At 30.6% G+C, this 14,385-nt stretch overlaps 1 protein-coding gene across 4 annotated transcripts in view; it reads left to right on the top strand.

Moving 5' to 3' along the window:
* The window catches only part of LOC147065569 (uncharacterized), a 63,665-nt gene that overhangs the window by 44,622 nt on the left and 4,658 nt on the right, over window positions 1-14,385 (top strand). For all 4 annotated transcript variants that reach the window (XM_085956596.1, XM_085956597.1, XM_085956600.1 and 1 more), the window contains 5 exons: window positions 3,361-3,528; window positions 7,029-7,133; window positions 11,559-11,864; window positions 12,698-12,927; window positions 13,668-13,755. In XM_085956596.1, the coding sequence (XP_085812722.1) occupies window positions 3,376-3,528; window positions 7,029-7,133; window positions 11,559-11,864; window positions 12,698-12,927; window positions 13,668-13,755 (882 nt within the window). In that variant the 5' untranslated portion in view covers window positions 3,361-3,375. The remainder of the gene's footprint in view (window positions 1-3,360; window positions 3,529-7,028; window positions 7,134-11,558; window positions 11,865-12,697; window positions 12,928-13,667; window positions 13,756-14,385) is intronic.

The following is a 14,385-nucleotide window of genomic DNA, read 5'->3' on the forward strand; positions in this document are numbered from 1 at the left end:
CCTAGCAGAACAGCTGACAATCGTCACTTATTCTTCCTTGATAATCGTTATTAGCCAATATTTAATAATAAATTAATGTGAAGAAAAATTCATCTCATTTTAAAACTGAAAGTTATTCATTTTACAATAATGTTGGGTATTATCAAAATAGTCATCATGGATTTTTTTGATAATTCTGCAGTTTTGTATTGAAGATTATTGCAGGCGTTTGGGATTATTAAACCATTGTCAAAACGGCTATTCATCACTGACATAGATACGACAAAAAATATTTTGGTAAAATATTTCAACAACGATTATATTTTCTTTCGAATTACCAGTATTTGTAATTAACCTATATTTTTAAAAATACTTATTTACGTGAATTAAATATCTGCATGATAGTCTCTAGAAATTTTTATCGCTTTTAAATTTAAACAATCACCGAATTTCCAGCTTCAAATCGTACCTACACCTAAAATTTGAGTTCATATCACTTTTTAGTAGGATTATTTAAAATGACCCCATATTGACCAATCTTAAATAGCGGAATCGAATATTACATACAACACTAATTTTAATATTTACACGGAATAATGCGATGCATTTATTTAAATTACATTGCTAATTTATGCAAAATCAGAAAACAACTTAGTGGGAAGAAGCTAAATAAAACATGTAATAAATAACATTACACGATTGTGCTTTGTGAGGAATTCAATTAACATAATTCCAATCTCATATCACTTGCATTTGATTGTGAATATTTTATTAATTTTATTGGCAAAAAGTCGATGCCCCATAAGTGATCAGCGATACAGAGAAACTTGTTGTTTTTACTGATTTATGATTAATTAAAAATAGTGCCATGACCTATTGAACATGCATCTTAGTAGTGACGATATTTTTTATATTGTTATTAAAAAATATTCACTTACTTTATAGCACATTGTATTGATGACGTAAAAACTCACTACATTCTGTCACTAATAACTCTATATTATGCGAAAAGAAAAAGAATATAAGTTTTACATTTAGATAATATGCCAAACGATGAGTCGAATCAATAATAGGGTAATAATAATTATTTATTTTATAAGTTCAACAACTCAACTTCGTTTTGATTTTCCTAAAAAGTATTGATTTCACAATCAATATTCCTTGTAGTACCTACTATCAAATATTTTTTCTCAATTTTAAATATTTAGAAACATCGATATTATAACTGGATGAACACTTTGAAAACAAAAAGATCGCGCGTAAACTATTAATAATTGTGCTCATGTGTTCCAAGACTCACTCATACAAATTTCTTCGTATCCAGATAAATACTGTTTTTTTTAATAATAAATTTACAAACTGTGCTAATTTTTATTCTTGTAACATCGTTTTTTTAAATGCATAAAATATGTAATTAAAATTAACTCTATCTACATCTTAATGAGGATGTTTTTGCAAATTTTTGGCAAATATTTTTTACATATTCTGCAAATTGTCTGATTGTAAATCGACAATTTTAATTCAACTATGTATCCTTATACACTGCTTAATACTTAATTTATAATACTTAAGGCTATACTTCAGTTGAGGCATGGTCTAAAAAGATCGTGACTAGGCGATGCGCAGATTGTGCAAATGACGCGAGCCGAACGAAATATAATTTGTCATAAAAATTCAACACGTTTCCATTTAATGTTATGTTATTGCTGTATTAGTAATAATAATAGTACTTATATTCATTGACATGTTTTCTTTTTCAAGTAAATGGGTAACGTTTTTTAGTCATCTTTACTCGATTTAAGAATATATTCCTCCGACGCCATCACAAAACAAATTGACGTGCTTACACCTCGACTGTCGGTCTCCTAATGGCGACGAGTGAAAAATTTCGTCCCACCTACTGCTGAAAATTATTTGCCGTTTCACTTATGTATGCTCTTAAGAATATGTATAGCATTTGTTATTGAACATAGATTATGTACGAAATGCGTACGCTATGTATCCGAGGTTCCGTTAATATTTGCGATCATCTTTTGTGATTTTAAGATAAACATCTGTCGCATAGTTGGTAAAATTTGTCGTCATTAGTATGGTACAGATTGCTTAATTATTTAATTAACCACATTGACATTGGCATGTAACGGATCCAGGTTCGATCGCTTTCGGTACCCATAATATTAAAAAAAATATTCTTTATAATATGTATATTTCTGAGGTGTTCCAAATTATGTATGCAAATCAATATAAGGAAGCCGTAAAAACGTTAAAATGTCATCAAAACATTAAATTTGCGTTTTATGCTCAAGAAATTCATGAGGTTATAATCGATTATAAAAGTTCATTAAACTTTTGTACTTATTTAATATTTGTTATTTTAAAAACTTTCATTTTTTTTTAATCTACGTATCTACCCACTCTTTTTCTAATATGTTATATAAGAAAGTGTTATAAAAATAAATGGTTTGCGGTATATACCTCGCCACCAAACTAATTTATAATACGATAACAAAAATAATATTTTTTGTTATTGTAATCTTATGTTTCTAACCTTAGTAGAATCACGCAAATTTTATCATTGTAAAGTTTATAAACAATGAACACACATTTTCATTCAATATAAATACATCTATCTGTCTATATTAGTCACGAAGGTTGGTTTCTGGAGGGAGGGTATAAATAAACGAATAGTATAACACTAAATACACTTTGACAGGTATCAAATATACTATTAAATAATATGATATATATTATATATTGTATCGCCAACTATCATGCTCAATTTGTTTTAGTAAATTCACCTTATACCGAATATTTGGGAATAAGGCCTTGTCCAGATGGTGCGATTTGACTTCCGCGATTTCCAGGTACATGTGACCTCATTGAGTTGTCCACTCGCGATGTATCGCGGCAAGACACGCGTCATCTGGACAAGCTCTAAACAGTCTAAACTATACTAAAATTACTCGGCTATGGTTCATACATGCTTGATAATGCTCATCATGTAAGAGAAATACGTAACCCGGACCACATTGTTTTTAATAATTAGGGAATGGTGATAAACTCATTTATAAACGATGATGTTACGTTTGTTTAGAAATGTTTCTTACTTCTCTAAAATGCGACGCCATCATACAAATATTATCTACGTTGACATACTAAGAATACTATTTACAGATGTCACTAGTTTTTAGCGTTGTTATAAAAATGAGTAATTTATAAAAAATAAATCAATGTTAACTCTCCATAGCAATTGCGCTATGTAGATACCTACCTAACAATTTAACAAATTTTCGTATTTAAATTAACCATTGATCTGTATTCGCTTTAATAGTAGATTATTTATTAAATATATTAATACGATTGTTATGTTGTCTTCTTCAGATTAAAATATAAAAAATGGCGCGATTGAGAATGACGCTGAGGTTGGCGGTAGTGATCGCGATGGTCTTCCAAGTATCTGCAGCACCCGCCCCATCACCAGACCCCGCACCACTCGACGACGACAGACCGGAAATCATCGAAATCATCGCACCTGCGGAAGTCGCACAGGTAACTATAATACTCACACATCTGCATGTTTTCATAATACCGCGCCCCCACCAAGCATCTAAGCCTAGCGGTTGTACTAATTATGTAACCTGTACGAAAAAACAGCAACAATTTTTTTTCTAATTCATACAAAATGCTGATAGATGGTAATTTCACTTGTATGAATATTTTTTTCTGCTTAGTGATGAATCGTTCTAATAGTTGATCGTGCGTATATAAGTGTTTTCATATAAATTACTAGGCAAGTGATTTATCATCTAATTTCGTAGACAGCCACTTCTATCAGCTTCTGATAAATAGTTTCTAACGGTTCATAATATGCTATTAATATAATATGTATGTAGGTAGATATTATATTATTATAACAAAGAAAATGAAAAAAAAAACTGAAATATTTTCTTCTCACACTGAAATTGATATACTTATCCACATAAAGATGATATTAAAATATATCAATCAAAGATTAATCTAAATACAGGTAATAAATTATGCTGAAATCAGCCGTGATAATTTATTTTCACGCATACAGCTATCTCGTTATCTGATTGTTAAAGAGAAAACTTTCTCACGTAATCTACTATTTACATGTGATATAATTAGTCTGGAACAATATAATATAATCCTATACATTGTTGGCTTATTTTAAGATTGCATTTTCTCAAAATTTCCACATGGAAGTAAACAATATGCTAAAACTCGATGATAGAATAAATATAATGTTTGCAGGTTATTATAAATTATTATCTACCAAACAACTACAATGGCCGAGCGGCACACGTGTCGGCTTATCCCAGGTTCGAATCCGGAGTTTGTCAAACACACAGTTTGTTTTTCAATTTGTGTTTGGAGTCACAGTATGAACATAAAAGGTTACAATTGGTTAAAAAGCTTGTATCGTAAAAAAACAAAATTCTGTTAATATACACCTTCACTCCGTGAAGGCATTGTGGGGATATTATGATCTTATTAGGATCGAACATGGTAAAAAAATAGGCGATCCCACAAAAATAGTGCATACTTTTTTAGTCATATTTATTTGTTTTCATTGAATTAAGAATATATAATACATATCGCACCCGGGGAATAATAGTGGCACAAGTCCAAATTGTCATTTTTTAGTTAGGTATGCAGAAATGTTCCAAGATATCATTTCTATCCACACAAATAGCGGCATAATTCTTAAAAATATAATGGTGGCCTTAAAAGCATTTTTGTCATTATCATATTATAATATTTAACTTGAATTCAAACAGAAATAGTGGCACAATGATCATTGTGCCATTTTTATTGCGGATAACATTAAAAATGAGTCAAGTGTGCCAACTTAACGCTATTATATAGTAAATTTAAAAAAAACTGATTTAACACACCAAAATAAAATATTCAAACTGCTCTCATGCAAAAACATGTTTTTCGAATTGTGCCACTATTATTCCCCGGGTGCGATATGATGGTATTGGTTAGTTTTTTTTAAATTCAGTAAGTCCTCCTTAAACCTGTAATATTAATCGGGAATAATAGTAGTAATCGTACACCTATGCTGGCTTATTTTTATATATTTCCCAAAACTTCCACGTCATGGAAGAAAAAAATGTGCTAACACTCGATAATAGAATAAAATACAATGTATGTAGGTTATGCTAAATTATTAACTACCAACTAATATATTCATTTAGATTTTGTTATTAAAAAGAAAACCTACTTGATTACATTTAGCTTAATATTAATAACAATATAACCATACAACTTTACATGTTTATTACCAGAATTTGAACAATTGTGCTTTGTATTTTTATGGTCAAGCAACGTTATGGCCTGATATTATACTTAGGTAGCTGATTTATAAATATTTTTTGACTTCACCGTTATGCGATTCGTTAGTGAAAAATACAATAATGTTTTGTACGTATTTTGTAATCGGTGCAAAAGCGCTTAATTCGAATCTGCCTCAAACTAAAACGGATGTATATTTTTATTTGTTCTATTTTTAAAATGATTGAATTCAAATGTTTATCTAGTAATTTTCATTCATAAATCTTGTGCTGTATTGTATATGTATAACACATTTCGTTTACATTTCACTGTCAATTATGGCTATTATAACAATTAAATTATTATAAAATCACCGTGTGTATCTATTGCGTGATGACCATGCCGTTTCCAGATTTCTCTTCGAATACTATTAATGTAAATAGGATGTAGTCAAAAGTTATGTAAGACATCGGTATAAAATACTAGTTTCATGCTACTAAGCGTAGTCATTGCGTGATAATTGATTTAATAACTTTACTTACTTTTATAATATAATGGTGAACATTATTAAAATTTTAATTGCTTAACCACCATTACTTGTGGCACAAGGTCACTATTTTGCAAAATGATCGGTTAGACTTTCCAGAGAAATCTGAAATAGTCAACCGATTAATTTTATTAACGATAAATAATGAAATATAATGAATGCCCTCACGACAATTTGACCATAGATAATAATTTGATCATTCAACTATATTTGTTCTTGAAATAAAAAAAAACTTTCGCATTTAAAATAAAATGTCTTGCATAAATGTCTTTGCAATTTATAGAATTGAGTTTGTAACGATTAATAACCAATAAAATTAATATAACAATAATTGCTTAATAACTGTCTAGGTCAGTGATTCCCAACTAGGTTCCGTGATAATTTGCAAAAGTTTGCAAAAAGTTAGGTGACATATTAAAACAATTAATCATTTTAAAAATTGAGCTTGGATATAATATATTATTATTCAACATTTTGTAATTCTTCTTCTTGGAGCTACAACCATATGTGAATATTGACTTCTTCTAGCATCCGTACCCACCAATTTCTCTCCAAACCAATTCCTTGTCGTTTTTTATGTCCAGCATATTTTTCATATTTTATCTAATCTAAATATGTATAACCAGTAATTCAGATATGAAATTAAAAGTTCATGTCATGTTTGAACGTCTTAATCTTGTAATTTGTAATGTCCACAATATGCTAAAAAATAAATTAATTTAAATTGAAATTGAAGTTAGTTAAAACTATTGGCGTACCTAACGATACGATCGACCGAAGGGTTTCTCTAAAATTTATATCATTATTTAATAATTCCCCCACACACAAAATATTGGTAATCACTGTCCAGCAATATATATATGTAGATATAATTGCTAGCTATTAAATCGATTATAAATATTACTCGTTTTGTTTCTATGTCAAATGGGTAAATTAGGTCTGTGGTTACATAATACGTCACATTTGTGGTTAGCATCCGATGACCTAAAGATGTTTATTATGATGGCTATTTGATACCAACTTCTTAGGTAAAATGCAATGAATCATTATTTGAGGACAAAGCACCACATATTATGAGATACTTCCCCACTTACTGAATAAATACCATAGAATCTCATATCACATTTTATACCATATATTCTTGGAAATAATGAGTATTCTTTTAATAAATAAACTAATGAACTATTTTTTCTTCTTTCAGGAAACATTAGACTCATTAAATTTAGGAGAACCCAATTCAGAACAAGGTGAAAGAAACAAACGAACAATCGGTATACTGCGAGAGATGTTCCCATCTCTCTCTAAGGTAAGACTTAATTAGCTTTGAAAGAATATTCCAAATTCAAATATATATAAAGATTTTCTATACATTCCAAGTTTATCAAAGAATATATTTTTTCGAATGATCTAAATTTAAAAATAACTTGACAGAAAATTTAGAATGACTGATTATGAAAATGTTCACAACTAATTTATTACTCTATAGAATTTAGATACACCATATATTTTAAAAACAACCATTTGTAAGATGTCATACTAAATCTTTTGTCGGCATAGATTTTGTACAATAATTCAATATTTTCTTCAGATATTAAAACATTAAATGTAAGTATATTACCTGTGCATTAAAATCGAGTTAACGTTTGAAAAATGGCGTAAGTTACGATCCAAATTTTTCAGTTTGATAAAAATGTTAGTGATACTTTCTTCCTGTATGAAATAAAACAGAGAGTATTAAAATTAATTTTCTTTCTCGATAAATTATACACTCTGAAGTCTGTGTACATGTGGATTTACTTATTAGAAAAATATTTTAACCTTCTCAAACAAAATTCATTCTTTCATATACAGATAAATGCGGTTGAAAAATTAAATTAATCTATACCTACGTATTTTCCAGTCGTTTTCTCGATATTTTTACCACGTAAAAATATATTTTTTTAAAACAAAATATATGTTTTTTTTTCAGATATAATTATTATAAATATTTCATAATATATTTTAATAAATGGTTCACATACACACAGAAGTTTTTTAGGGTCTAGGACGATTCGGCGCCGGGACAACTGGTCACCACGCAATCGAATAAAATTCGAAGAAATAGACATTCGTGGATTATTATGTACATATATATATACACGTAAATAATGATTTAATTATATATTTAAATTAAAACGAGAAGAGTGTTTTTTTTTATTTTTATATAAGTAAAGCTTCAGGCATGATAATTCTCAATCCGCAATAAAAAAAACATTCTATTAAGAGCAAAATGAATGAAAACTTAACTAAGTAGTAGATAGAAACTGATTAAAATTCCTCGTCTACTTTATGTATAAAATCGTAACGAACGTCTATTTATTTCATACAATAGTGTGGCGCCCAATTGTCCTGGCACCCAGTTATCCCATTCCCATTTTTTTACATTGCTAAATTACAATATTAAATCAGAGTACCTAAATAGCATTTTACATTATATCACATTCACTACTATTATATAATAATAGACAGTTGATTATATTTCTTTGTTAAATTTTATTGACAGTCATTCTTCTTATAATAAATTATTAAGTTTCTTACTGATTTGATAATAATAAGTATGTATTAATATTATATTTTCTTAACCTAATTATTTTTATGATTGATAATATAATATTATTTATTGTTTTTGTGTTATTTATAGAAAAAAAAAACAAATTTATGTGATATAATTATTAATTGATGTTGTAACATTGGATTATTTAAATACGTTTCTACTTTTAATCACAGCATTTTTTAATAATATATGACGTGTATTTATTTCTGTTGTTAAAATTGTTAGTATTAATATTAATTCTGAATTTATGTCAGTAGTGCGTGTGTAAATAATTATAATGAAGCAGGTGCATTAAATTTGTTGACTTGTGAATATGAGAATAATCCACTTTAACATTTAGGCCAATTTAATTATGTTTATCTAATCGCATGTACGAGTATCACGTAAATCTGATACTGCATTATAATATGTTTTATAATGAACGCATGCAATCAAGTATGTTTCTCATCTCATGCTAATACACCTTCAATAATAATAACAACACGTTTTAAAGGCTTTTTTATTCCACGATTCTCACGATGTGCATGCATGTCAATCATAACTGCAGTATTGCTACTTGGAAATTTTAGGAGCATTCACAATATTATGTGTATCAGGTACCCTACTGTTTATAATATTACGATTAAAAAGTAAAATCTGTACATCAAAAGTAAAAGGTCAAAACGATAATATTCTGTCAGTTACAATAAAAACAGAATGACACAAATAAAAAAAAACATAAATTTAACGACTCAGTATGTTCCATTATTTTACACTGTACTCTCTCCTGAACAATTTCTTGTATGTGATACCCAACCTTTTGCCTATGACTTACAGATTAAAAACTTTGTGTTGTTCTACAGCATATATTATTTTATCTGCACTATAATATATAAAATATAATTTCAAAAACGTTTCTTATTATGAATATAATTAGATTTATTATCAAACTTACTCTTGAATTCGTCTACTTACAGATCGTGATTTACCTACAGAGATTTCAGGACATATTTATAAATAATACAGAAAATATATTTCATTGTGGTATATAATTTTAATTATATGTGTATTTTACTGGATTATATATTTACATCAGTGGTGCACAACCCGTAGCCCGCATCTATGGCATTTATTGCGGCCAATCGCGGCGAAAAATACTTGCATATCATAATAAACACCTATACAAGTTTTAGTGAAACGTTGTAAAATATTTTCACCTATTAATTATCATCATCATCACCCGGGATCTATCCACTGCCAGATTAAGGCCTCCCTTGTCTATCTCCACTATTCTCAATCTCTAGTTTTCCCTAGTTTTTTGCTACTACTTACATCCAGCGAACTTTATAAGTTCGCCGATCCAGCGGGCTTAACAGCGTCCCTGTGCGGCACATCATATTAGTATGAAAATGTCGAATTGTAAAAATAAATACTTAATATTTTTTGCTTCTGATATTCCGTAAATTAAAGGTTTCATTTTTAGATGTGTACATAATGCAGTTACCGGAATATCCTGACATGTAAAAATTTAATTATCTAATAATCGGGATAGAATATGATCTGCCGCAAACACGACCATCAGTAATAAAAAGGTTGTGCATCACTGATTTACATAAGTCTTTATCACAGAGTTACTATTTAAAGTGTAATTTACATTTTCACACGATGAACATTATTATTAAATTTGTCTTCGGTTGAAACTTATTGAATAGAAGCTGAAGACACGATTATGCAACATTGCTTCTTATGTTCCCATAATGACTGTATGCAAATATTCTTATTCAGTTATAATTATTATGCTCGTAAAAAAGAAAGTTTTGCCTAATAACTTGTATAATAAAACGATGTCAATGATTAGTGATTAGAATATTCTAAATAAAAAAAAACATTAGAGATCATTTGCATTGTTTCATATTATTATTTTTAATCGATTTTTTAAAATATCCAAAGAAACTTTCTTTTACTCTGACATTTGAATATATTATAATAATAATTTCAACATGAATACATTATGAAGTGTTAAAAATATTATGTTAACACTCATAATAAAATTAATTACCCACTCGTTCATAATATTATTACTATTAGCATGTTTTCAGGAGCTATAACTATAATTTCAGATTTCCAAAATAATGGCGGTGTCTGCGTTTTATGAAAACATTTTGATATGTAACTTTGACTCAAAAATATCAAAGACATTATTATAATAATAAATTATTGATTAAACACTTTGTTCTCTTTACACAGATACGTAATTTAAATGGCATATTATCATTGTTCTTGTCAACTTTATGAGAAGACGTACATTGTATAATCATTAATTAGTTATTTGATTTTCTAACATTATTATTATTGATACTATTGACTGTAGATACTTCATGGAATCTGAATGTAAATTCTAATTGATTTGAAGTATTTTACTAAGTATTATATTTCAATCGTTTTTAAACCCGGGTTTCTAATACCGATTCAAATGGAATTGTACAATACTAAAATCAATAATCAGAATATAACCATTATTGTTGATCAATAGTATTTACAATTTAATGTAAAATACTCTATTCTCTGTGGTCACTTCAATTTATCTGCAGTCTCAATAAATAATAATAATCATTCAGTTACGCGTATTTCACTTTCTAACTTCCGAATGTTTATTAATAATTGACATTTATAATCTCGTACTTTTAATATGTTTTAGCCCAGTTGCCTATGGCTTTATACTCATCGATAACAATCAAGAGAGTTAGTGTGTCACACTATCTGATTAATTATATTGTTTTGTTTGTGATTATTTGTACAGAATAATATAAATAATATTATAAATAGACCAACAGTTTATTGGAATACATTGCTATGCAATTTTCGTAATGATTGTCATGCTTCGTCGACTAAATTAATCACAGTATCCCCAGTAAATCGAACGAGCCAGCTGATTGCAAATTGCATAACAAGAAGAAAAAAAACAGAAGACGAGATGGAACAGCTGATAATATCTCACCAATTAAAATGAAAATGGATAGTCGATGTAACAGGATTTTAAATAAAAAAATATCTATGAAATTTTTGGCTATTATAAGTATTTTTTTAAATGATAATTTTTTCCAAATTTTGAACGCATTGACTGGAGCCACTGTGAACATGTGTCCCATTGTGTTCTAGATAATAGATCGAAAAATTCAGCAGATTGTGAGCTTCCTGTTCCGAACGGTAGGGCGGTCGCTCCTTTCCGGCGCAATAGGAGGCCGAGGCTCGTCCACCTCCTCCACATCTTCGACGTCCGGCTCCGGCCAGGGAGGCAGCAAGATCTCCATATCCCTGCCGACTTACGGGCCGGACGGCGACGATGACGACGATAGCGACGAAGACGACGATTCCAAGACGGATCAGTCTAGTCCGTCGCTGAGAAACCGCTTCGCCGGCGACGACGACGATAGCACCACCACCGAATCGACGGCAGATAACGAGGTGCAAGCAAGTAATCTTGAAGCTTCCGAACGATCATCCTCCGGCGCCGTCAACGCCACCACTCCTTCATCTCAATCTTCCGACTCTGACACCTCGGAATCAGACCCATCCGAAACATCTAACTCCGAGTCTATCTCGACTGAGGCCGCATCTTCGTCGGCTCCGACGCCAGACTCTGAACTGTCTTCTTCCACAGAATCTTTCCCTTCGACCGAGACTTCTAGCTCTGAACTAGCGGATTTAACCGATCCCCCTACCACTCTTTCTTCTACATCTTCCTCGAGCGCATCTACCGAAAGTGACGCAACCGTGACTTCGGGCGGTGCTCCCGAGGCCGACCTCACGGACTCTTCCCTTAGCACCGCGACTACGGTAATTTCAATGCCGTTTTTCTTCCCGACCCATTCCTTGCCGCCTTCGCCAGAGACGATCGTAAAACCGCACAGCCGGTCGCTCGACATCTTCGGCAAATATGACAGCCGAAGACTCCAAAACGCATCTTTCGTAAAACGATTCGACTACTAATATCTCTAATTTTCGTTTCTTGCAGCATTTTGCCGACTAACAGAAGCCGACATTAATCCTCAGAGCTCATTCGTTCATTCATTATATTTCTTGAAGTTATCATCTTTCCACCATTAACAGGGCAGATCGAATGTACATAATGACGTACGAGGATCTGCATCGGTCACCGCCTCTTGACATCGAGCGAAAATCCAACGGACTGGAACGCCGGTCTCACGCCGTTCACGCACTACTAATCAAATATTACGGCGTCTTTATGACATAACTAAACGGTGACGCGTAGAATTTCAGAAATGGGTGGTTTTCAGGCTACTTCGGGTGTGAACGCTGAGGAGAATCTCTTGTCCGAGGCCGAGTCCCAGCAATCGGAGGTCCGCGTGCAGTTCGCTGAGCCGGAGGGAGAAAAGACGGTGGAGAACAAAGACGATGTGGCATCTGACCAAGAGAGTGCTGCTTCTGGAGTAAACGGAGCCGCCATCGATGACCTTTCTCTGGACGATGCCGATGCTGACGCTAGCGATGAAAACAGAAATAAGAGGTCAGACACAACACGATTTCCCATATTATTTTAACCAACAGAACGTCTTACTATACTTCTGCAGATTTACTTAGACATCTAGTGACAATACTAATTAAATTGATGTGTATCTAAAAAGATTTGCTTTTCAAAATTAGTTGTTTTATGTTATTATTAATGGATATTCTAACTAATAAAAAGATCTTTGTGAAAAGAGTGATGCTCGATTCAATATAAATAAAAATGATTTCAAGTTATTCAGATTTTATGTTTCAAACGAAACGATGTTTTTTTTAATTTAATATGCATTCAAACTATAAATTATTCATGAAAAATTATATGATCTTCGAAACTCTACATTTTAATGATAAAAATGAGCTCCTTGTCCAATATTACATTCAATTTGCTTATTCGTAAGCTTGGTGAGACTGATCAGTTTATTTGGTCAAATGGTTTGGTAATTTGGTTATGTCAAATCGTGCCATAGAGCCTTTTCATCAAACTATTAAAAGAATGATGGTTCATTACTCATGTAAATAATTTTATCTCAGTGCAGCCCTGCCAAATAAATCTCAAAATTGTAAAAATTTATCTGAAATTTGAAATGACTAGAAACTAATTTAATTATTAGTCTTAGTAACCATTTTGCTATACTTATATTTAGGATCTGTCTCTAACTCTATACAGAAAGACTTCCTTCAATATCTTTGATTCAAAGTGTTCATAATTAGATACAATTTTCTGTTGAAATACTCTTGCAGATTCCTGAACTTTGGTTTCGGTGACAGCAGCAGTTCCGGAAGTGGTTCAGGAGGTGGTTCAGGAAATTTCTTGTTTGACATCATCAGGGTAAGAATTTTATTTAAATAAGTAAATAATTAATTGAATAAATAGTACCTATCGTGTCTTGATTTCAGATTTACTACCTCATAGTATAATTAAATAATAACATTTAGTTCATATTCTGACAATGGTGTAGAAGGAACCATTTTGGGTCGATGATATTTGGAATAATAATTCTATCCAATCACAACTAAAAAGAAGCCATTCGATCTACTTATACAATAAAAAACTGTAAATTTATTATATTAATATAATATTTACGTACAATTGATATATGTACCTATTGCAATGATCTAGTCACAATTGTGATTTAATAATTTAAGGTTTGTCAGAATATGTATTCAATACAATATTTTTATTTAAGTTTTATTATCCGAATATTCGATTGTATGTAGTATACCTTCCTGTTATATAAAAATCTATATTAAACAAGTTTGGCTATATGACCTACATAAATGTCCTGTTGTCCTGGATTGATTATAAAATAATTTTTGATAATGTGAAGCACCTATAGCATTTTATGCATATTGTATTTATTTTTATAATTAATTTCCCACTCACTGTAACAATGCAGTGACATCTCTGGTTGAAATTATATAATATTATGTAATATCACTATAAAAGTGTTAAATTTGC

This window comes from Rhyacophila brunnea, unplaced genomic scaffold (assembly GCF_057557595.1).
Source record: "Rhyacophila brunnea isolate RB1 unplaced genomic scaffold, BYU_Rbru_1.0 scaffold_6, whole genome shotgun sequence".
Lineage (NCBI taxonomy): Eukaryota > Metazoa > Arthropoda > Insecta > Trichoptera > Rhyacophilidae > Rhyacophila > Rhyacophila brunnea.